Here is a 26291-nt window from a genome sequence, read left to right on the forward strand (position 1 = left end):
ATGGCAGCACAACGATCCGAGAAAAATATATACTGAGTGTCCACCCCCTGCACATGACGCGACGCGTGACGCGTGACTCAGTGGAAACTCAGCCTAATAGTATAATATAAATGCCTGTGAGATCAATTCGCAAGATTTTTTTCTTTGTTTAGTTTATCTGTATCTATCTGTATCGATCGAAGCATTACTATTACGAAAAAAGAATTTTGGAGAAATCGCTCGATTTATTAATACCATTTCTATTATTTTAATTTACTCTTTTAAATAAATAGTTTCCGTTAATTTTGCATTTAAGTGTAGAGGTTCGCAATCTGGATGTATTTATATATTAAAGTGTCTTAAAAATGGTATATGGTCATAAATATTTCTTATTTTCCTTTATTATTTATTTGCCTAAGAAAATTATATTTAAATTATGTTAATTAATAATGTTACTCTTTTTTATAGGTTAATCTCATGATGAATTGTAAATAACAATTCAGTAAACGCAACATAATATAACTATATGTTTGTGTATTCTTACTTTGCGAATTGGGTGCGGTATGGATACAGATATATTAAGAGCGATATTAAGAAGTTACGGTGACGCAGAAAATGTTGATCAGTCTGAGAATTATGAAATCATGTCGAAGAAAAGTTTGCTTTGTATACAATCTGACGCAGTATTGAATGCTTTATGTCTGTCGTTAAACAATCTCTTATGTTATAAGATATCCAAAGAAGCTTATCAACGTTATTCGATTCGATTGTTGATTATCGTATGTTAATTATTCATAAATATAGATATACAGAGTGGGTGCGAAATCGTAGTACAAGCCCAGATAGCAAGTTGCCCGCAGGTTGCTGTCAATTTGCTTAAAACTGCTCTGCCAAAAGTTACCTTCAATATTGAGGAAAGCAGCTTCCGATTTTGCCTATTGGATTGCCGACTTTTATTGCCACCAAAACCGTTTGCCAACAGATTGTGGCAACTTTTATGGCATCAAGTATGCTACGAGCTTTCCGCTTGTTTGCGTAAGGTAATCGTTGTCTGCGTAATGCTTTTAAGTTGCTCTAAACGAAATTACTGTTGTCCGGTGACAGCAATTCTGATGGCAACTGAAGCCGCCGAAAACATATGCCAAACGCTATTTCTCCTTTTTATGCCAAGGAATGCTTGGCTATCTGGGTATACTATGATGTCGCACTCACCCTATATAGAAAACATAGCTTAATATACTTTTACTTTTTTTAAGCTATTTTATAATTAATATTTTAATATGATTATGTTACAGGACGTCTTACGGAATTGTTGCAGAACAATGAGCAATTTTAAACATTTGAGGATATTTACATCTAAAGAAAATGCCTTAAAGTTTATGAATATTCTTTTGGACAAATATCTTACGGATGATGTTTTGACCGAGTGCTACTCGGAAAACATTTTGATATGTTTAACTCTTTCTGTAATACACCTGTCAGTTAAGAATACAATTTTTATGCGTTATATAGATCGATTACTTGTGAAACTTTTACAATTGGAAGCAAATGATAAAATTAAAAGACTGTTACATAACGCTCTATGCTCAAATTTGCATCTTAGACTATCTACGAAGGAAGAAATATATGCTTTACAAAAATTTAAATTGATAGAAGAGCCTTTGTTCAATAGTTTTGTGTACATGGTTCCCAATTTAAAGAAAAGAAATCATATAGCTAACCCAAGTAACGAGGAGATGTTGGAAAAATTATTGGAGCTTGGTGCCAGATCTGCATATATTTTTCAATTAATGTTTAATTTTTTTAAGGAACTGTTAGTTCAGTTGCAATATGCATCTGCAGTCCTGGATTTCACAGATTTAATGTTAAAGCGGATATCTATTTCTTGTGAAAATTACAACAGAGATATATTGGACCTTTATCCCAGGAAACTACGTTCTTGTGTAATTTTATTAAGAATAAGTCCCAAGCATCATACAGCACACACACGAAAATATGCATTACAAACTATGAAACAAATCTACAATGAAAATAAGGATGTTTTATTAATTTTAATGTCCCACTTTCTTGAGTGGCTAGAATGTTTTGCAACTTATATCACTAATAATATGCAAAGTTGACGAGAAAAAAATAATATGATAATACTACTTTTTATTTTAATACATTCTACGTAATATTAATTATTTTATGATTAATTACAGAAAAGTTTATATATAATAGTTTTAATTTTTTTATACATACTTTAATATATATATATATAGATATAATAAGTTATATTTTTTAAAGAATTACGAAAGTATATGTTAAAGATAGGTTCTATTTATTATATTGTGCCACGAATCAAATGCTGAAATGTTTTTGTTAAAAAAAAAAGTGATAAATATTGATATCCTGAAACTTAATAAAATTCATACTACAAAGGATTAAAAATGTGATTAGCAAATAATATAACGCACTATGCGGGTAAGTTATTTTTAAGGTTTAGTTTTAATAGCGTTTGTAAATTATACAGAGAGCTCGACGATATATTGTCATCTAATATAGCCTGCGTTACTTTTTGTTTCGCTCAGTTTAGCTAAAGTGTTTCTTGCAAGTTTTAACATGTGATAGAAATCTAAAATAATAAAAATTATGTAGCATTATGAGGAAATAAACAATCTAATGCTTCATATATTGGTCACGTATAATGAATAACCCAAATTGTAAAAAGAACTCAGATAATTAATGCATATATGAGAATTATCCTCATCTAGTATTAACACGACTTTTTTATTAACTATAGTTCTGTATATTGTCGCCATTAAACTGCTTTTGCAAAACTCCAACAAGTCCCTACTATTTCTTGGTGAAACCAACAAGCATAAAAGCACCATTTTGTAAAAAAATAATAAAAATTGTGTTGTGTTATGCTAGATTTGTGCTACATTGTGCCGCAGAAATTAATTACATAGGTTAACTCCGGTATATACGTTGCACCTAAGGAAAACTTAATTTATTGAGTACTATTTAATATGTTTAAGGCAAATGAATTATACCAATAAAACCTTTATACTGTCTACTACTATAAAAAAATTAGAAATATAAAATATTTATTCTTTGTATTTAACAAAAATAAACTTCTAGAGACCCTTGCATTTTTGCCATATATCCCATAGGGGTGGGATAAATGATATTCATAGGTGGAATATATATATGCCTTATATAAAACCTTATTTATACGAATTTTCGATATCCCGTATTTTCATCCCTTTGTATCTCCGGAACCGTGTGCCTATATGCTCATCTTGAAATTTTACTGGGATTAATGTTTTATCTAATAGTACGCTTTGCCATGAAAAAAGTTTGAAATTTGAGGTCCCAAAAATGAACGAAATTTGCCACCACTCTTTTCCAAAAATTCTTATTTAATCATTTCTGAAAGTATCTCTGAGGCCACAATCTATTTCAGCCGTCCGGCCACTATGGTACACACGCCCCGCATTACTTGTGTAAATATTTAATTATTAATTGATATATGTGAGTTGAAATAATTTTTCTCTGCTTAAGGGAATCTTAAGTTTTCGAATGAATACAAATATTTATATTAAAGATCTTTCTAATATTATAAATTGTATTATTTATGACGAATCATGCTTAACCGTCCGGCCACTGGGACGTTTACCTTATAGGAAACGATTTTTCTCGTTCATGTATTTGAAAAAAAAGTAATTTTTTGTTGAACAATGTGATCAGACCTTATAAAAAGTTTTGCACGATGTTGTGGTACAACAAAATGACCTATGATAATTACGCATATTATATAATCAGATACATCACGCAATGCTTAAAAAAGCTCGTATATTATGCATGCGGGAAGATGAAAAACTTTAAAAGGTTTGCAACAGATTGTTATCTTTAATAAATCAAATGACATACAAAGGCCAATCGCAGCAATTCTCATTGTTTTTCTGCAACAACAAACTTTGATTCTCATATTCTATTGATTTAAATGTAATAATTCGCAAGGACAAGTATTACCTCCTGCGACATAACTTCCTTTGGAGGATCGCAGTATTAACGTGTTTCAATGGCGCATCGTCCTTGCGATTGGCTTTCCTCTTTCTCAATCTCTTGTCTCGCCCTACAAAGAGTAGCTCGCTCGTTTTCGATTGTCGAGCTTACACATGCGTACACGAATTTGGCATTCACGCATACATGCACACACACGCGAGAGCGCGCCGGGAGGAAAAAAAAAGAAAACGCAACGCGCCAAATGACATTATTAATTAACTTTGCTCAATCCGCTCAATCGTTGAATCTTAAGTAACGTCTAATTTAACACTGTCGAAATTCTGATCATCCGTCTCTTCTCTCCCTTTCGATTCTCCTTCTCTCTTTCTCTCTCCCTTTTGGCTCGCATATTCGTCTATCGCCTTTATTATTTCGCTTTTCCTCTTTTTTTTTTCGTGAGACTTTATTCCAAGCGCAAGCCTGAGTTTCGGAAACCACTCAAAATGAACGGAACGCAAGTCCGAGGAGAAGGGAAAAGTACGCTTTAGTATGTACAGACGAGATGAGAGAGGAGACTCTGAACTGAAATCGAAATTGGGAATGAGAGGAATAAGGAGATGAACGGAAAGAAGCTATACGACTGAATTCACAAACTCAACTGATTGTCGTAATAAATGCTAAACAAGAAAGAAAGAAGATCGGCCTGCTTGAAGGCCGATTCGATGTAACTTTCGCTATTAATGACATCGGTACACAACTAGCGCTCCAATAATATCAAGTATTAATAGTTAATCATAATGGTAATATAAGAAGAATAATCGTAATATTAAGAATAATGACAATATAATCGTAATAATAATAATAATAATGACAATAAGAATAAGAATAATCGCAGCAATGATGCGGTTTTCATTCTTAACTTTGCTTTTTTTACAAACCATAGCTTTGCGCAGCGAGAAAGATTAATTATATCGCGATTGACGGTCCCGCAACAAAAGATCGTGGATCGCATTCTGTTTAAGACGCAAATGTCTGGTGTTGTCGCATAACACATAACTGTCGCTCGCTACGCATCAATATCTACGGAAAAATTCTAAGTGACAATAATAGAGTGACAATGAATAACAGTGGCGGTGTGTGTGTGTAGGGGGGGGAGGTATGTGTGTGTGTGTGTGTGTGTGTGTGTGTGCGTATGCGTATGCGCATATACGCGTGTAACTTCACCGAATATATTAAAAACACAAGTATGTGAAACTTCCGGCACCTCTTTGCTTTAACACCTCAACAAGGAGGTCCCTTCGTTCACCAATCGCGCAACGTTCATTCGAAAAACAGCAAACAAAACACCAAAAGCTACCCCGTAACAACCACCCTCTATCTGTTACACTAATTCCCGAGAAAAATAAAAGAAGGAAAACAAAAAAACATTCGATAAAAATAATTAATCAAATAGGTCATATAAAATGCGTTTAATTTATGTGTGGCAATAGTAATATTAATTTTTTTTCGTGTTGCTTTACTTCAATAGTACTTCTCTCACTAGACACGATTCAACATATAGAAAGTTCATCGTAATTATTTAATAATTGTTTTATCATTTATAATTATTCTCTTAAAGCTGTCTAAAGACTCGCTGCGTGGCAGGAGCATCGTGGGTTTTTTCTTCTTTCATTTATTTTATATTATTTTGCTTACTCTTACATGTATCAGACGGTATCTCTTCACTTCCGTTTTCTTTATATCTGTTTTTCTTTCTCCCCCCCCCCTCTCTCTCTCTCTCTCTCTCTCTCTCTCTCTCTTTCTCTTTCTCTTTCTCTGCGTCTTTTGTTTTAGTTAGGTACGTTTGTAGTTGTCCTCGCTTGTTAATAACACATTTGTATTTTTGCATGCGCTGTTTTGCGCGTATGCATTTAATAAGACAGTGTCCCCTTTCTCCAGTCACATCATAGAAGGATGTATGTGTGTATGTCTGTGTGTATATATTTATATCTTAAATATCTACTACTTGTGGATGTTTTGTGATTTGTAATTTATATAGATCACAATAATATCGTACCATCTGCGTCATTAAACGATTTTTTTTTATAACGTTTCTTTGCCGTTCTCATTTACAACGCTCGAACATTTGAACACTATACAATGTTTCTGCACAGATTGAATCTTGCCGATCCTACTCTGCCTTTGAAAAAAAATCGATCAAGTTTGACGATAAATAACGAACGTAAAGTGTATGATCGTGTAAAGATTGTCAACGAAAGATGGAATATATTTCATCCGTTTCATCGGATATCGACGTGTAACGATACACACACATACACACAAATAGATCAAGTTATCATTACCGGTAAATCTTAAAATATGAGTTTTATATAAAAATATCTCGGATAAAATTTGTTTAATTTCAAAAGAGGATATTCTATAGTCAATACAGTTTTGTTTTACACGGATACTTCCAAAGTTTCCAAGATCACGTCTATTTTTTTTTTTTTTTTAATTAAATCATATCTTTTCTTATATAAATCGGACTCTCTCCACTCGTTCTGTATTCAAAAAATATTAAATTATTGGAAAATGTGAATATAATGAGACTTTATATTTTTGTATCCTGGATACATTCTAATGTAAAATATAAAATACCTCATAAAGTTACTTTCAAATGCCCTTATCCTAGCATTTTTTTTATTTTACATAGAATAACAAGACTATCAACAACCTTATTTTTTGCATATACATACAATGCATCTGTAATTGCATTTCTCCTTTAAATGTAATTATTTATTTTTAACATCAATCGATTCTTTTCGTCATTTTATATATAAAATTAAGATACGGTTGATCAAAAATAAATGCTTAATGAGAGACTTTAGGTTTCATACATCGGAATGTATTAAGACGAGATATAAAATAGATTACTTGTTTCGCAGACTACTTATTTTTCAATAATTTTAGATTAAATATTTTTCGCATACATGATGAAGAGAATCGATTTATGTAAAAAAAATATACAGTTCTATTTTTTTAAATACTTGATTAATCTTAAAAAATCTCGGAAATACTTTCACCCAACGCATTATTACACTGATCATAAATTCTCACTCGAAGCTAAATAAATTTAATCCGAAAGATTTTTCTATAAAGCTCATATCTTGAGATTTATTGGGGACTGTATCATTTTGAGCGATTCATTATATATATATATATAGTGCGTGCGTGCGTGTGTGTGTGTGTCATTCAATCATACATAATATGTACAAGGTTCCTGGCCGCGGCCATATTAGATCGTGACATCAGAGGCGAGAAATGACACGCTGAGAATTCTTGTGTGCCATTTCCAAATAACAATTAAGATATTACATAAAATATAACACTTGAGATCATTTCAGCACACTTAAAAAACTACTCGAAGGTCTATCCCTTTTCCTTGACAGTTAATAAACAGCCGTAAAATGATTGTAATACGAAGCCTATAGTCGTGCGCCTGCGCATAAGCCTACATGACTAGACTTCGTATTACAATCATTTTACGGCTGTTTATTAACTGTCAAGGAAAAGGGATAGACCTCCGAGTAGTTTTTTAAGTGTGCTGAAATGATCTCAAGTGTTATATTTTATGTAATATCTTTTTATTTGGAAATGGCACGTAAGAATTCTCAGCGTGTCATTTCTCGCTTCTGGCATCACAATCTCACATGACCTGGGCAAGAGCCCAGCAGAAGCCTTAACGGACGATAGAACGAAAATTAAATTGAAAGAATGTAAATTATAGGATAGGACCGAGGCTCTTCAATATACTTTACTCACTCGTGTGTGTTTGAAAAATTGTTATTGTATAATTTATATTTCGTATGTTCGTCAAAACTTACGTGCTAAGTAAATTCAGACCAGCCGAAATTGCAATTTTAGAAAATGCAACTGAGGAATAATATTTTATAGAAATATGAATATAAGTTTGTCACTAGAAAATAAATAAAATTTGATCTATTTTGTATCGAAAATGCGAACGTGCCAATCACATATTCAATTCGATTCAATTTCAATTAGATACGCTTCTTTCTAATTAAATAGTTTTTTTATATGCGTCTACGTGCACTTTTCTTTCTCTATACGCGCGTTGCTTGCCGTCCATTCGCACCAGTGCGAAATATAGATGATTTAGATTATTTTACCATTTCAATTGAAAGAAAAACAAAAAAGAAAGGATATACATTTATCATTATTGATATTAGCACAGCGTTGCAGAATCGAAGCGTATTAAGATTCCCTTTCCTTTGGAAGATAACTCGATTGCGTTATTCTGTCCCTCGCTGTTCTCTCGACCGCTTTGAAATATTACTTCTTCTTTTCTGTGTCGTTTGTTTTATCTCATCTTTGTTCCTGTGTCGAGCGGGAGGGGCCTAAGCAATTGCAATTGTCTAACAACGCGATTTCCCAATTCAATTAATCGTACATCGTCAGATTTGCACAGCTGCCTAGGTCCGCGGACATTGGCATTTCGTTACAATTATACAGCTATATAGATTCTATATAAATACCTATTATGCATTCATATAATACATACCTAATATTCAATTGTGTTAGAAGTCGATCATCGCACAAATTTATGTAACTTAATTACATACACGTACACGCTATTTCTCGTATCGTTCACTCTTTACGATAGAATTATACGTCTTTCATGGTGGAATATATCTTGTATTTATCGTTATTCTCTGGATTCTCCGTGTCAAGTGCCAAAATTTGCCGTGTTTGCCATTGAAGTGTAATGCAAATACTCGTGCGTGTGTGTATGCGTGTGCGCGCGCGCGCGCGTGTGTGTGTGTGTGTGTGTGTGTGTGTGTGTGTGTTCGTGTTTGTGCGTTTGTGCTTCTTGCATTCTATAAAAGCTTTTAGTACGTATGATTGTATGCGCACTTTTCATACAAATCCATGAAAGAAAACGTAATGTACAATAAATTTTGTATAATATACATATTAATACGTATTAATATGATTTCGTATTCTTTCGTTTTAGCATCCTTTTCGTTCTCTCTCTCTCTCTCTCTCTCTCTCTCTCTCTCTCTCTCTCTCTCTCTCTCTCTCTCTCTCTCTCTCTCTCTCTCTCTCTCTCTCTCTCTCTCTCTCTCTCTCTCTCTCTCTCTCTCTCCCTCTCCCTCTCCCTCTCCCTCTCCCTCTCCCTCTCCCTCTCCCTCTCCCTCTCCCTCTCCCTCTCCCTCTCCCTCTCCCTCTCTCCCTCTCTCTCTCTCTCTCTCTCTCTCTCTCTCTCTCTCTCTCTCTCTCTCTCTCTCTCTCTCTCTCTCTCTCACCTATGTTACATATATCTCGTTACTTTTAATAGAGACGTCGTTCAGTTTTTAAATGAATGCACGATGTCGCGTGGTACAGACAGTAATTTAAATATCCGAATAAAAGATGCGAATATTCTTCATCCTTATTCTTTTCGTTTTATGTATTCTGTTGAACTTGAATTATTACCACGGTAATAAATCGCCATCGAACAAACGTAACACATTCAGCGATATTTTATCTATATTCAATTTACGACATTTCCGCGACGACAAGTATACTCGCCGAAACTACGGTGAACTTTAAATTTTTTCTTTTCGGTTAAATCGAAGAGAGATGTACGTACCGTCTACATAGATATAATAGACCTTTGTTCTTATCATTTTCTCCTCGCGACAACTCACACACTTTTCCCCCTTATTTACTCGTGATATAATCGTTAATATAACAACTATTTATTCATAAATTCTGAACGATCAAATTCAATTGTAACGTGATCTACACTACGGTCCATTTCCCGTTCAAGATTCTCGTTCGTTCAAACTTTTACGCGCGAGATCCGAAATGTGTGCGATTGCCCGAAGATCGAGAAGATTGTATCGACAGGAAAATTAAAATGAAACCAAACGAACGGTGCGTCTATGTAGAAAGCCAGGAAATGAACGGTAGTACTCATAACGTTAATCAATGGCAATTCGCGTTTGCCTAAAAAGATATCGCTCGATTCAATCATTATACTCTCGATTTTCCGTTGTTGCGTATTTTTGTCTTTTTTCTTCTTTTTTTTCTTTGTGTTATCTATTCCTGTGTTAGTCGCACGAACGGCAGTGACTCATTTTCCCTCCGCGCACACATACACGCAACATGCATACGCACACGCACACCCACGCATCGTCATCATCATCTAATCCTCTCTTCTTTCCGTCTTCCTCGTCCTCACGTGTCAACAATCATGTATTAATAACCACGTCACGCGTTCGCCTTTCGTTTTCTTCCTTTTCTTTCCTTTTTATCAAATCGGTGGTTATATGAATATATTCAACAATCGTCTCGATACCCTCCGCGATATAATGATCATATTTCAGGCGAGTTTTGGTGTTTGCGCTTAATGGTAAGTGTGACGCGACGGTGCGATGTGACGATGGCAATGATCACCCGGCGGACGATGGCGATAAACGGTCTCGAGGATGATGATCGTACCGATGATAATGCCGATGACCATGTGTCGATGTCATAGCCGATGAATAATGTGACGATGACGACGATGGCAATATACTCTGACAAGTTCCGTTATTTCGCTTAATGACTTGAAAACAAGTTTACGAGTTTATAATTCCCAAATGTTCGAGTTAAGTTAAAGCCTTTTTCACTTGATTAAGGGTGAGTCTAGATTTGGATTGGGATTAGGCTGCGTGTTCGAGGATGGCGATGGTACCTGTGCCACCACCGAGCCTTTCCCCTCGGACAATACGTTTCCTCCGCCACCACCACCGCCGCCACTACCGCCGCCGCCGCCGCCGCCGCCGCCGCTGCTGCTGCTGCTGACACCACCGCCGCCTTCCTTCATCTTCTCGCAGTAATCTGCGAAAATATCACGAAAACGAGCCCAGGACTTTTCTGGTACGGTGATGGCTGTCCTAAAGTTCGTCTTCACCTGCAAGAATGTAATCCAGCTTTGTATTATCCGCTATCGTAGGCAAATTTATTATAAATATTTGTTTTTCTTTCTTTTCATTCTGTTCATTATTGAGACTGAAAAAACAATTAATGTAGATTCTTTGGCTCAATATAAACGTAAACTAAAGTATTTCTTAAAAAAACGTCTATTCAAATCAAGAAAAGATTTCTTAATGTTCCACAGATGTTTACCATAAATTTGTAGATATAATGTATTTAATTATTATTTAATCTCTCTCAGTTTTCCTTTTCTATTTATGTATATGAATTATACAGGGTGTTCTCTAGGTCAGGTCAATAAAAGGGTCTTGTAGGAAATTGAATTTGGAGCAAAAGTTCCCATAAACATAAATCCGGAAACGCTTCGTTGAAAAATTACAGCTTAATAAACTTTAAAAAGTCACGTTTTTTTATACCCTAAAGCTTTTTTCGTCATTTCAAACTCAAGATTCCTTTTGAACGCCTTATCAGAATTAAATAAAATTGGTGTAAATTAGTTTGTTGATTAATTATCCATCAGATTTATTTCGTTACTCTTTTAAAATAAATAAAGGGTTTGAAATTATTTTTAAAAATCATCAAAGAAAACGTGATTTTTCAAAGTTTATTAGCTTCAACTTTTAAAACAAAGCGTTTCCAGATTTATGTTTATGGGACCTTTTTCCAAATTCAATTTCCTACAAAAGCCTAAAGTTTTATTGACCTGACCTACAACACCCTGTATATGAAAGAAAATTAAGAGCTATCCTTTTAAAATATAAAAAAATTTCAAAACGAAGCATTAAAAAGGACTTGTATAAAACAGATATTAAATGTTGTATAAAATTTCAAGTCTTTAATTTCCAAGAATTATAACGAGAAAATAAAAATGTACCATACATATAAGAATCCATAAAAGAGAAGTCTACGCGAAAATATTTAAAAAAAAAGTTCTTAAAAACGAAACAAATCAATACTTGCAAAATGAAAATCTTGGAACATAATTTTGATAAAAATTCCCTAAATCTCGATAGTTGAATGCCTGAGAACATGGTGTTTACCAAGTTTTTCTAGATGATAACAAATATCCTGATTTTATAAATACACAACATGTGTATTCTCTCCTATAATCTCTCATTTCAACGAGATAACCACCGACCAATTTGGAATAAATTTTTCCTTGACAAATCAACAATTTTTAGTGAAAAGAAAAAATACAACAAAAAGAAAATAGTCAGCTTAAAATAAACTATTTGTTGGTGTTCGTTTCTTATATGTAAATAATATATGTATACCTCAGAAATTCTCATATAAATGCCACGATTGTTCTGGCCGATATCAAAATAGAAATTCTTGCTATCCACGCGCATATAACGACCCTCCGGTAAATCGCCTTTGAAGCCACCGTCGTCCGTCCCAAATTCCTCAAGAAGATCCGTTAATGCATCACGAAACTCTATCATGCCTTGCGCTGGTATTGCAATCTGAGTCCTGGGTCCACCTCGTGTTATCGTTTGCGACACCTGGAAAAAGCAACGCAAATATTACACAAGATATTCCGTCTCAATTCGCTGTATCGTTCGGATTTACACGGCGAGAATATCATTATATAAGATAAACCTTTTTTTATCAATAATTCTAGAAGAATTCTATTTATCTTTTCATTTTTCTTGAAAAGAGCAGACCAGCTTGAGACGAAAGCCGGCGACACAGAGTCTTCTTATGACTTAGCGTAGAAAGTAAGTACATTGGCTGGTACATACAGGGTGACTCACCCGCAGGAAACGGCCGCGAGAATTCTCCTTGAGGTCCAAGTAATATCGTCTATTATCCTTCACCATCATTTCTGATTTGAGTTTTCCGTCATCTGGCACGTTTTCCGGATTTGGTGGACCTGATTATCCGGTAAGCGAAGATGTTAATGAATTAAACATCTTTCCAAATAGGACAAACGCAATAATTGATGAAAATAATCGTAAATAGAAAAAAGAAGAGGATTAATTTTTGGATCATATTAAAGTATCAATATTTTATCAAATTAAAGTTTTAATATTGTATAGGGTAAAGTGTAATATGCAAATTATAATCGGAAAGAAGATTCTTCGCGTAAAAATTAATCGGAAGAGTGAAATAAATTTTTTCATTTTTAAACAATGCATTATTTTACAAGAAAATCGATTTTAAAAATTACAGCAGGCATGCGTACGATCGACTGTGACTTGACGCGACATTCATTACACGGTCCATTATCGCGCGTTAGTATTCGTAAACATACACCGTGATATAATTTACTTTTTATTTGTTCCAACTATCTTGCTTATTTCTCAAGTTACTACAATAACGTGACATTGTAATAGAAAATATACCGATGTGTATGGCACACGCTGTTTTGCTATTTATTATCAAGATTTTTTTATCTAAAATAAAAATTCAGTAATTGATTTAAACTGAAGTAGATAGTTTTTCGGAACCATTTTTATTACGTCATAACATAATAAAAATGAATTAAAATTATGTTTTCACGTAAAATTAATTCTAAATAAAAATTTTATGAATAAATAGCAAAACAGCGTGTGCCATACACAGAGAAAGATACAGCCTATATGTCGAATTACTTTTTATGTCGAGACATAATTTTAATTCATTTTTATTATGTCATGAGATAATATTAATGTATTTTTATTATGTCGTAACATAATAATAATTGCAGGAATATAAATTATGTAAGCTATCATAGTATATCAGTAATTTAAAATTATGCTACAACATAAAAAAAATTCACGAATTAAAATTATGTCATGGCTTAATGGAATTTCAGTGAATAAAAATTATGCCATGACATAATAAAATATGAAAATTAGAATTACGCGCTACTATCATTTCAATCCTAGATTTCATATAAAATTTTAAATCGAAAGAAATTTTTATCATGTCAAGACGTAATATTTATTGAGAATTTCCATTATGTACGTAATAGAAATTCAAGAATTAAAATTCGAACTGTGTTTGCTGCGATTTTCAAAAAATCGATTTTCTTCAAAACAAAACCTTATACAAAGAAATTTTATTTCACATTTTCGATTTATTTTTATGGGAAACGTTAACTTCTTTTCAATTGTACACAAATCATGTACCCTATGTATATGTATATGTATATTGGATATAACTAATTGTGTGCAATCACAATTGTACTCTTTCAATTCTAATTGATAGATGCTGTGATGTACCTAAAGATGCATAAAAATCGCTAAATGTCGACAGATGGTCCCGAAATTCGGATGCTGTACTGAGTGCCAAGTAGATTTGGCTTCTTCTCCCATCCGCTCCAATCTGGAATAAAAAAATAATTGCATAAATTATTATTATATTGCAATATATATTATATTGCAGCATGATAGAGGGGAACCCGGGGGGCATAATGGGATATGGTCGATATCTTTTTACAGAGATGCTGCAATAAAATATTTAAAACTTGATACTCTTAGATGTCTCTACGCCATGTGTTGACAGTTTTTATATTATTTTTAGCTGAAAGATGCTATAAATTGTTTAATGCGTTTGCTGTGCTCTCCCCGCGACTGAGTTGCAGTTTCTTTGATACATTTGCATAAAGATAAACAATGATAAAATTCTACTTTTTATTACTGTAAATATATTTACGTTATTAAACAATCTTTTCTTGTCAATTTAGTTAAGTATCTGTGTAAATACCGATTTTCTGTGATAATTTATATTACCTAAAGTAAACTTGTACATTTCGGGGCATAACGGGGCATTAGGCCATGGGACATAATGCCTCGTGTTCTTTAAATGGTTTTCTTTTCATACGCTATTAGTGAGTATCTATTATGTTGTACAATATTGATGCCAAAGATTATTGTAATAAATTTTGATTTTGATTTATATTTTAATAAGAAAAGTGTTATTAATAAGCAATTATTAATAATTAAAAGTATAATAATACATTCCTACATATATTGCGCGTTCTAATAAATCACATTTAAGAAGTTTTGAACATTAATAAACAAGTTTTGTGGGGTATCCCATTATGCCCTGCATAAAATGCATAATAAGCGCAATAAAACTCGTGCTTTTAATGTGAAAACAATAATTTCCTTTTAAACTCTATTCTTTCACGGTAAAACTTGTGTGTTTTTCTTATAGTGGATATTTCAAAGAATATTTTGGTGCAAGGCCAAGTACATTTATTTATTTTTATCATGTTTTAAATTTGTTTAAATCCCTCTTAGCATTCCCGTTATGTCCTGGGTTCCTCTACGCATCAATAGATAAAATTTTACGTAGATAATTATTATATTCTGATTACATAATAAACCAAGTACGTTTCCTAAAAGATATCTGAAAATATCATAACCTTGGATAAATATTATAAATTTTGTTAAACTTTCCAGTTTTTATCGTCACAAGTCTTTAATAAACTCTTTTAAAAATTTCAAAAATCAAAACTGAGAAATTTATAAAGAAATTTTCATTTCCATGTACTATTTTCATACATATCTGTATTTTTGTAATTGTATTAATAATGCTTGTTGCTGCTTATTATTAATGAGATTTGAAAGTCCTTTAAAACATATGTCGAGATTCAAGTTAAAAGATGAGACGATACCTCGGCGACTTTGATAAATCTCCCACGTCTGTTTTGTTTCACGTCAAGGTAGAATCTTTTACTTTGAATTTGCAACATTTTCGTCGCCAGTTCCTGCTCGCTTTGCTGACCTTGCTGACCTACGATACAAATACATTAATTCATTAATATAACAGTTTGTTGCCCATACGGTCCTAAAGTAGCAGATTTAAACTAAAAATTGAATTAAATTGATAATCATGTTGCACATTTCATAAAATAATTATTTTATAATGTTTCTTTTGTCGACTTCACCTTTGTTTGACCAAGGGCCGATTTCATCGTCTCCAATTAACTTGATCCTCCGATTAAACTCACTCTTCGTCTCTTTCCAAGGAGGACAGTTAATCAACAAGTTAATCGGAGATTGTGAAATCGGCCCTAAAGACATTCATAATAATAAATCATATTTAATTTAATGGATAACATATATCTATACATGAACAAGTTTACATTTTAATTCAATATAAATCCTTTTCAAAAATATAAATTATCGTATATTGAAACGTTACGACGTTTCGACCCTTAGGATTCAATATACGTATTGCCAATTGTAGTCGAGAATAATAAACTTTTCTGGTTTAATCATTATTGGCGGAACAAACAATTTTATTTCTATAAATTATCGTAGATAAATAAACAAAACAAGAAATTAATCATGTAAAACATAATAAATATAAGAAAGTCAATAAATCAAGCTAAGGGTAAATTTCTGAAAAAGTTATAAAAGTTACTCCAGGAGGGTGACCTATATAATATATGTGAAGGAGAAGGTCATTGAGAGGGGAGAGGGGGGGTTTGTAAGAGTAAATATTACCAATTAAATAATTTTTCTAAAAAACAATTGTTTTTTTACATTAATTGATTTATTTCAATTATTCAATACATTAATGCATAAAAGTATTAAAGTAATTTAAAATTAGTATTTTCTAAGATATTTTATATTTTATGTCAAAATATGTCGGAATAAAGTATAAAATATCTCGTAAAGAGTATTGATTTTTTTACTAACTTTATTTAATACTGTTATGTGCAGACTGATTGAAAGAATCTTATCGGATAAGAAAAATCATATAATTCCAATTTTGCCTTTGTGGCATTAATTTTTTCCTGTTATTCAAATTGGCAAGGATGCTATATACATACATATATACGATACATGTATTCTTTAAGATAAAATGATAAAAAGTATAGAAAGATTTTCATAATTCTACGGCATGTGATAAACATGAATATATACTATTTTTATTGAACAATTTTATGTTTTTATCCTCCCCCGCAGGAAGGGGTGGGGGTGGACCTCGGTGTTCGCGTGGAAAGTTGAAAATCCGAACCGTATATAGTACAATGATAGATCTCGTGTGCGTTTTAAATCGCAAACGCGCGCGCGCGCGTGGCAGCAGCGGCAAGGAGACCTCCCCCACCACCGTTGCTCACATTTATCGACGACATGGCGTGTGACGTCACGACCAGCTGACTGCTCCCTAATGCCCGCTTACTGCCGTGCGCGTGTTGCATTTCGTTTCCGGCCGCTGCACTCTTACTTTGCATTTCAACTCCGTTCCGCGAATATCTGAACATTCATTTCAGGGGATTGACGGACGAGTCTTCCCCGTTTCTATTATATTTCACTTCCGAAAAAACTGAACGCGACGCGGACGATTGAAATTATCGAATCATGGTATCGAGAGACATTATTATTTACCCGAACGGCCAAATCTGTCGAGAACAGATTTTGAAAGCCTCTATTACAAATTTTTTATCGATAGAATGCTAGCAGAAATATAACAGAATCTGCCAACGGAATATAATGGCAAATTAATTGTAGAAACTGAGAAGAATCCGGTGTTTCGTAATCATTTAAATGATGTATTCCATTTAAATGTTTACAAAGTGACAGAGATTCTATTTGATTTCTACTGACGATATGCTCTCAATTTATCGGCAAGGTCTGTCGGCAAAATACGAGTTTAATGCGGATACGGATGATACCGGAATTGTTACGATACCTGAGCAAATCTGCTGCCAATCTATTATACTGCTGGCAGTTTGCTTACCGAATAGAGTTCACCCTCTTCAGAAACAAGAGAGGGGAGAGGGAGAATAATCGGTAGAATTTCGATCAATTTAATTTCCTACGTATGTTTATATATATATATATATTTTTTTTTTCATTTATTTACTTATTTATTTATGTCATAGTAAATTTTACTTATTTGGGAACAAGTATAAGGATAATTATTTTATGCATTCGGCCTCTAAATATGAATCTGCGTAATTAAACTGATCCGGGTGACCAAAGACTGTCGAGAGAGAAAAAACTATCGAGAACAGATTTGTCATTTCGTAAACATATTTAAATGAAATATATCATTTAAGGAGGTTGGTTGCTCAAATTAATATGATGAGAATTTGCTCAAATTTATGGAGAATATTCGTCTATGGGAATCTGTCGTCCATGCCAAAGTTGAAGACAATTGTCTGCATGGTTGTCGAGTAATTAATTATTAAAGTTATACTCTTGTCTCTCTCTCTCTCTCTCTTATACAGGGGTAACGTAGCAAAAATGTTACGACACCTGTAATGTAACTCTCGAAAGCATATTACAAATGATAAGAATTTAATGAAAATAAGTGCAAATAATTCTTTACATATTTAGGAAGGACTTTTACGAAAACTAAAATAATTTGTCTACATAGTTATCGAGAAATTGTAAAAATAAAACAGGACCACATTTATTATTGCCACATTTCAACGTGAATAATAACGTATTTAGGTTTCAATTGTACAAACAACGATTTAAAACCTTAAGAAACAGCTAATTGAATGCATTCCATATATTCATTTGCTAAAACTCATTTATTTCACGCAACGAAAACACACCTATAGGTTTTTCCCCTGCCGCGCCGCCTGCCCCGCAGCGGGACGTGAACCAACCTCCTTAAGCGGTAACGAAACGGTAGATTTTGCTCAATTTTTGCAGTCATTCTGTCATTGTATTCTGTTGACAGATTTTGTTATATTTCTACTGGTATTCCATCAACAAAATTTGCAGCAAACTCTTTCAAAATCGGTTCTCGATAAAAAAAATGCCCATTTAGCCTGCTATGTTAATTGAACTTAACAAAGGAGGGGGTGTAAAAATTGTCATTTTTTGCCCTCAACGGGAACCTCTAAAACATGCTTTGTTACCCTAATTTGAGGTTGAAAGAAGAAGGAAATAATACTCTTTTCACCGGAAAACTGCGGGAAATATTTTACGAGTGATAACGAATGCCTCTTGAAGCGTGTGTTAAAATAGCTGTGTTGAGCGTTAATAAGAGATTAAGTTTTGAAACAAGCACTATATTTCCATTTAATGAATTCTACACCACAAAATTGTATGTAAGAAATGCCTGTACGTACAATACGAGCGCATGCACTAGAGATGTCTACACAAGTATTTAAAAAAGTTGGGGTACTATTGCAACAGAATATTCTTGAGATCAAATCAAGTCAAAAAGTCCTGTACCACTTTTCCCTCCAACAAACAATTATCGGTGATATCGTAAGCTAAATATTGAAAAAGTTACCAAATTTTCTTTAAATATCTCAAAAAGTATTAGGCAAATAAAAAAATGTTTCAGACAAAAGTTGTTCAAATTAATTAGTAGAAAAAGATGATACAATAAAAAATTGTAATTTCTATAATATTTAAAAAATTTTACTTGACCCTTACCGGACTCAACGCGACCTAACCTCAGACTCAAAATCTAACAAGATCATCTATCGGTCCCCTCTTTGAATCCTCCAACTTTTACCCGAAACATTTTTCCCATAAACCAATACTTTCCGCGATGATTGGCCGTTCTGGAACTACACACGGTATGATAAGTGTACATGAAGAATGATGCATGCGCCGCTCGTGTTGTATGTAGGCATTTCTATACAATTTCGTGGTGTAGAATTCATTAAATGGAAATATAATGCTTGTTAAACCGCTCAAACACAGCTATTTTGACACACATTTTAAAGATATTCATTATCGCTTCTAAAATATTTCCCGCAGTTTCCGTGGTGAAAAGAATATTATTTCCATCTTCTTTTTCACCCTCAAATCAAGAGTAACGAAGCATGTTTTCGAGGTTCTCGTTGAGGGCGAAAAATGATGATTTTTACACCCCCTCCTTTAAAATGTAAAATTATTAAAATAATTTAAAAAATATGTAAAAGTATAACACAATTTGAACGTATTTATTAAATGTGTAGAAATTTACGGAAAAAGAGTGTTGATTTTATCTTACGTACAATCTTAACTTCAGCACAAAAGTTATGTTAATTATACACATAATTAACCTCAAATTACGATCAGAAAATTACATTTCCTTTCTGCTTAAACTTTATATGAATATTACATATCGGCTTCAAAATTCGCTTACCCTTTCGATTACTATATGCACAATGGAGTACTCACCGGAATCAAAGTCAGCACCTCCAGCATCCAATCCTCCTGGATTCCCATACTCTAATAAGACAAACAACGTGATTAATTAACAAATAACGTAGAAACATCAATATGATAGACTAGCAATTAATGAATACATAAGATAATATTTTCAAAATCCAACTGCTATTAACAAACTTGGTTTTCACAAAATAAATATTACAAATAAAAATTACGTTGTGCAAAACTAATAAGAGATAAAACTTTTTTTTTCGTTTATGACAAACAGTTACTCGAGTTGAAATATGTTTAATAGAATAGTATATTATAATATTAACCTAAAACAATCTTAATATTATAAAACTCAAGTCCACAAGTTATTAGTATACATATTTTATAGACATAAATATACGACCAACAATATTTTTTGTAATACGGTGTGTAAAGTGTTTGTAAAGTCACTGCGTATTTTGGCAAAGGGTAAATTTTGAATAAAATATATTAATAAAATATATATAAATATGCAATTTTTACAAGTTACACAAAATCAAATCAATAGGATTTTACAAGAAAAAATTTAGTAATCATTTTCCACATGTGTTCCATCAATGTCTTTGTAAATTGCAAGTCTATGTTTAATTTATCAAATTTTTCAGTAAATTTCTCTTTAATATTCCCGAGTTTCATTCCTTTTAAGTAACAAATAAAAATACACGTTTCTTTACATTTACTTAATCACAGGACTTACTTCGACCAAACTCCGATTACCTTTTTCGTTGATTAATCCATTGGAAATGACCAATCGCATTTGTCAATCTGCTTAATCTGACTAATCAACGAACAAGTTATCCAAGTTTGGTCGAAGAGTGGCCCTTGGAGATCTGAAAAAAAAATAATATTAAACATAAATATAAATAAATATAAAAATAGTTGATACATTTTAAATGCATGAATTTATATAAACGTTACTAATGTTAACATTTCTTTCTTTGAAATTGACCTGTTAATTGAACGAAGAATGATTAAGGAAAAATAAACAGTATCAACAGTAACATCGTGAGAGGCTTTTCTTTTGGAGTTACCCATCGGGTTGTGGAGTATTATAGACGCCTTCGACCCATCTTTTAAGTTATATAACAATATTACTTATCCCATTATTGTTTTAAATTATTTTTCCAATTTTTTTAAATAAAGTTGTATATCACTACGAGTTTTAACCAATTTTTCTTCTCGATCAACCTGAACGTACTTGCACGACCCATAACGCAAAGCGTGGAAAGAGAGGTTAGGAGCATGAAAGATGCGCGCATGTAGCAGGTAAATCGAAGAGAAAGAGAAAGAACGGCAAGACAGAGTGAGGAGGGGGGAGAGGGAGAGGGAGAGGGAGAGGGAGGGAGGGAGAGGGAGAGGGAGGGAGAGGGAGAGGGAGGGAGGGAGGGAGAGAGAGAGAGAGAGAGAGAGAGAGAGAGAGAGAGAGAGAGAGAGAGGGGGGAAAGAAGCCTTGAATTTTGGACACGCAAGAAGTGCAGGAGCGTAACTCGATAATCTATTCGAGGTACACCACACTCGTCGGAGTCTTTTCGTTTCGAGGTTAGGCGCCGCGTTAGGGCCAATGCACACAAAAAACTTGAGCAGTAAAACGTTAGCGGTAAGAAAATCAACAGTTTGAATTTGCTTACCACTTACGTTATGCCTTATGTTCTTGACTGTGATTGACTCAATTTGCTTACTGCTCAAGTTTTACTGCTAAAGGTTTTTTGTATGCCAAGGCCCTTACGCGAAGCGGAAGGAGAGGGGAAAAAAAGAAATAAAAGACAGAAGGAGAGAGGGATTGGACGATTTGCACGTATGATACGTGTGTGAAATTTACGCGGCTAATCTAAAAGGGCCGGCTGGCATTGCACGCGTACTCTCGCGTACGCACGCATTTGTTCACGTCCCGATGGATGTAAGATCGAATTACGTTACATTTGCGCTCCTGTGCGGTTAGGACTCCGTCAGTACCATGGCAGCTTTATACGCTCGATCGGAGCGAGAGCTAGGTTTGGTCAGGTTTGTTACTCCGACTCGTAAGAAAAATCAGCATTGCGACGCAGGGCAATATCGAAAGTTGCAAATATCGACATGGGAGAGCAACAGAGAAAATACATTGCTCTTGCGCGCGTGTTGTGTACGTGTATGCCTATGTGTGCGCGTGCGTGCACGCGCGTGTAAAGAGCGAAGAGGGAGGGAGGCCGAAGGAGCAAGAGAGCGGAGTAGCGGAGCATGTAGGGGACGAAAGGGGCTATCTTCTCGCGACCGACATGCAGCGCAGCCGGCCATCTTGAATCCTGGGTGCCGTTGAAAAATAGCGATTCTTTTCGCGCGGCGCGCTTGACAGAACCGACCGCAAAGATGCGAGAGAGACGATGATTGTCCATGCACGCGGATGCAGGAGAGTTCGTTGCACACCGCGTCCCCGTGATTAGAACGTCACCCTCGCGGATCTCTCGTGGACGAGCAGAATGAAAGCGCGGGGGTTCTGTCGTTCGTATGCACGTTAAACTCCAAGATGAGCGTTTGCCCATTCTCCTTCGCGAGTTTAACGTGCATACGAAGGTGCCGTGCGCGTTCACAAAAAGCACCGAGCACCGAGCACGGACGAAGATTATGGAGGAAAAAAAATGTCGGTTAGCGGTACGATCCGTTTTCATTCGTTCAACGCGATGCTGCCAGGGCATAGCGCGCGGCTGAAAAACCGCGCGCTGGTCGAGAGAACAGCAGGAAAAGCAGGAAAAGCAGGAAAAGCAGGAAAAGAGAAGGAGGAAGAGGCATATAGAGAACGTTCGATCATAGCGCTTCGTTTGGCTGCTCTTACTTTGCGGCTGATCGTCCAGGCTCTCCCGGTCGGACATTGCGCTTCTCGTAACACGTTCCTCTTTTGGTTAGATTTCCACGCGTCACGCGTCGTCGTCCCCTCACGTCTTCCAACCGATCAGGCCCCGGGGCGATCAGAGAGTGAGAAAAAAAGAAGTTTAAATTATACACGGAGAGAAAAAAATAGGAAATCCCTCGGTACACCACGTATACCGCGTAGGCGCGCGCGAGACCCCTTAGATATGACGGCGATATATGACGATAATCTCCCTTTTCACTTTTCAGACCGCCGACGAGCTAAACCCCACACAAAAACCGAACTATCTTCTTTCACACCGTAGCCAGCACAGTGCACCGCAATTTTTACACTTCCTTCTCCTTTTTTTCCTCCGTTCTTCTACACAATCACGGTCCGACCGCCAACCAACCAACCGACCGACCGAACGACCGACCGACCGAACGAACGACCGACCGACCGACCGACCGACCGTCCGTCCGTCCGTCCGTCTACGGCACCAGTCGCCAACCACCACCACCACCGCACCAACCGCACACGCTCGCCGGTGCGCTCGCCTAGCTCGTTCGCTCGCTCGCTCTACGTCGACACACACTGCCACTCTTCCGCACGTTCGCGCTGCTTTCCGACCTGCCCTTGCTCGTCGCTCGTGTCTTTCGCTCTCGCTCCTCCACCCTCCACCTTCTCTTCAATCCCCTCTCCCTTCTCATACACGAACACGAGCAGTGAGAGCGAGAAAAGCGAGAGCAAGAAAGAGAGAGATAGAAAATGACAGCGAGAGAGAGAGAGAGAGAGAGAGAGAGAGAGAAATTAAAAGAGAGACTGTATGCACGTGTGCACGCGTGTATGTATGTAAGGGTTACAGCTTTTAACTAAGCATGCACATATGTCCACATTCTCTCTCTCACACACACACACACACACACACACATTTAAGGTTTGTCCGCGTCGCATACTCCAATAAACACCAAGAGCACTTGGATCACGGATAAAAGGTGGCGATTGGAGCAGTCGAGTTTTTGGAGTGCGTTGGAGTGATTGGCCGCGTTCAGCAGACACAACTGTTGAGTTCGTCTTATCAACACTCTGCGTTGATCGGTTGGTTCTAAAAGTAAGAGCCAATCACGTTCGACTGCTACTGAGCGGCTTGGTCTGCTGAACGCGCCCCTTAAGCCTTGTACAAGACTTTAAGGCGGACTTCAAACCAAGTTCCGACTATGACTGTGTTTACATGACACCGTTAATCGGGTTTTATAACATCGGTAGTTGTCAGGAAGACCAATCGTAATCATTCTTCAGAAGAATGGAATAGCTGTGATTGACCGGCCTAAGAACTACCGATGTTATAAAACCCGATTAACGGTGCCGTGTAAACGGAGTCTATGAATACGGACCTTTGATACGAGATTTAAATATAATTGATCTTAACTTGAATATTTTCCTGATTATATAAACTTATTAAAGTCAAAATAAGAACAGTCAAAATTCCTTAATTCCTGATGGAGTTCCTGTTAATAATGTCAACTAATATGAATTTTTTTTTAGAAATATATATAGCAATGAGATATTTACATATTTCTAATACTGAGATATTCTATATTGAAGGAAGAAAAAACAACATACACTATATATATATATATATATATATATATATATATATATATAAATTTTTAATAATTTTCTGTTTCTTAAATACATAATAGCGGTAAATATTATTATTTTTTCTTTCCCTTAAGTCTTCTTGCGTGTTTGTGTGCTTTATAGTGCGTCTTTTGCTTCTCTTCGATAATCTCCTTATATTTACGTTTGTTGTACTTTGTGAATTCTGCGTCTACCATAAGTTCGTCAATGATTGTCCTCTTGCGTTCCTTCTTCGTGAGACGCGAAGAGTAGAAATCCATCGGGGAGTCAATAACTTTACCGACGTGGAAGTGTTTCGGCAGTACTTTCATATCGTTCTTTTTGTAAAAGTGTTTTGGGTTCAAGGCAGATCTCATTCTTAGTACCTCGAGGTCATGTCTGATCTCTGGGGTCATTTGTGGTGCACGCATGTTAAACCATCCCGCGCCCATTCCCATCCTTCGTTTCTCGCGTCGTTTGTGCATTTCCAATTGGTGTTTGCTTAACTCGTAGGGCGGTACAACATGCAACTGTTCAAAATCAGATTTAATAACACTCTTCTTCAAAATTTGATCCAATGGATTGATCTCTTTTCTTATATGCGCTAATTCTTCCGTTGGCTCCAAAGCCTCTTTCGTATGGGTTTTTTTCCAACCCATATCAGTTTCAAACTTTTCAAGATCAAAGTCCTTACTGGAAACAAGTTTCTTTTTTTTCGGTTTCTCTTTTTTCTCAATTCCTAGATAATCTGCGTCATATATCCTTGTTGGATCAATATCTAATAAAAGAAAATACAAATATTCTTTAATCCTTCAATTTACCATGGATTGATTAATTGTTCTGCAAACAACACTCACTGAAATATATATATATATATATATATATATATATATATATATACTGAAACGCGCACTGGCAGTCGAAACGCGAGAAAAAGATAGGTGGTCAGAGGAGCCACCTATCCTCGTCGTACACTGGCATGCGTACAAAATTAGAAAAAGACAGGTGGTCCCTCCCCGAAGTGTTGAATAATAGCGTTTTCGATTTGTTGACTTGACCCAACTCGGGTCAGATCAAAAATTTGGTTTGAAACTCGATGACTCTAAACTATCATGGCAGAAAGCATTTCTTAGTCTTCATCAAAGATTCTTAGCATTATCGTGGCATATTATCATATTTCATTATCATTTTTCCGAACTTTTAGTTTGACCCAAGTCGGATCGAGTCAACAAATCGAAAACGCTATAATAGTCTATCCTACGTTCTCGTTTTGCTTATTGTTAGCTGTAGCATAGGCAGTGCGCGTTCCAGTATATATATATATATATATATTTCAATGACGACACTACATTAATCCAAATTTTTCCTCGAGAATGGAATGCTCTTTTCTCTGATTGCCTAATTGCTAAGCAAAAAAGCAAGATGCAGAGATATATTCCACTTATACTTTAGCTACGAGAAATAAGGCAATAATTTATGAAAAGGTTGGCGAGTTACTAAATAATCGATGATAATCTTGATTAGCCAAATAATATGCTCCACGTTAAATCTTAACCTCACAAAGATAGAACAAGTGTGGATATAATTACTGGTTTTAATTTCCATATCGTCGTCATCGTCGCTGTCTATTAATCGATCCCTATTTGTCAGGTCGAAATCACCTCTTGTATCAATTATTATATCCATTATAAATATTATTTATGTTTTCTCTTTCGTCGCTGATCACACTTGTTGGTCAACTTGGTCGTGACGGATGACGCGACTGGACGCGACGCGTGACACGCGCTCAGTGGAAATTCAGCCTATGGCTGCAGTCCGATTCA

The 26291-nt window shown here is 35.1% G+C and overlaps 3 protein-coding genes across 8 annotated transcripts; 1 reads left to right on the forward strand and 2 right to left on the reverse strand.

Annotated features, from left to right (window-relative positions):
- Positions 1-79: 79 nt before the first annotated feature.
- LOC139775036 (uncharacterized) lies at positions 80-2650 on the forward strand. Of its 2 annotated transcripts, none has more exons than XM_071710683.1 (3): positions 80-347; positions 448-758; positions 1275-2650. In XM_071710683.1, the coding sequence occupies exons 2-3, from the start codon at positions 543-545 to the stop codon at positions 2097-2099; spliced, it is 1041 nt and encodes a 346-aa protein (XP_071566784.1). In that variant the 5' UTR covers positions 80-347; positions 448-542; the 3' UTR covers positions 2100-2650. The 2 variants fall into 2 exon arrangements, with proteins under 2 accessions (XP_071566784.1, XP_071566785.1); XM_071710684.1 differs by having other exon boundaries at positions 98-116.
- A 6610-nt stretch (positions 2651-9260) lies between these two features.
- On the reverse strand, positions 9261-23506 carry Pur-alpha (Purine-rich binding protein-alpha). 5 transcript variants are annotated; one of them, XM_071710689.1, is made up of 7 exons: positions 22834-23506; positions 20007-20057; positions 15536-15654; positions 14136-14238; positions 12672-12802; positions 12204-12431; positions 9261-10906 (listed from the first exon to the last, which is right to left on the reverse strand). In XM_071710689.1, the coding sequence occupies exons 1-7, from the start codon at positions 22868-22870 to the stop codon at positions 10619-10621; spliced, it is 957 nt and encodes a 318-aa protein (XP_071566790.1). In that variant the 5' UTR covers positions 22871-23506; the 3' UTR covers positions 9261-10618. The 5 variants fall into 5 exon arrangements, with proteins under 5 accessions (XP_071566790.1, XP_071566786.1, XP_071566787.1 ...); XM_071710685.1 differs by lacking the exon at positions 22834-23506 and adding an exon at positions 21226-21272; XM_071710686.1 differs by lacking the exon at positions 22834-23506 and adding an exon at positions 21226-21253 and having other exon boundaries at positions 12684-12802.
- A 971-nt stretch (positions 23507-24477) lies between these two features.
- LOC139775059 (deoxynucleotidyltransferase terminal-interacting protein 2) lies at positions 24478-26267 on the reverse strand. The gene is made up of 2 exons (XM_071710747.1): positions 26058-26267; positions 24478-25246 (listed from the first exon to the last, which is right to left on the reverse strand). Exons 1-2 carry the CDS (start codon positions 26152-26154, stop codon positions 24564-24566), a joined length of 780 nt encoding a protein of 259 aa, XP_071566848.1. The 5' UTR covers positions 26155-26267; the 3' UTR covers positions 24478-24563.
- Between the last annotated feature and the right edge of the window lie 24 nt (positions 26268-26291).

This window comes from Temnothorax nylanderi, unplaced genomic scaffold, assembly GCF_030848795.1.
Source record: "Temnothorax nylanderi isolate EJ_2023f unplaced genomic scaffold, tnyl_v1.0 TNYL_tig0091_pilon, whole genome shotgun sequence".
Classification (NCBI taxonomy): Eukaryota; Metazoa; Arthropoda; class Insecta; order Hymenoptera; family Formicidae; genus Temnothorax; species Temnothorax nylanderi.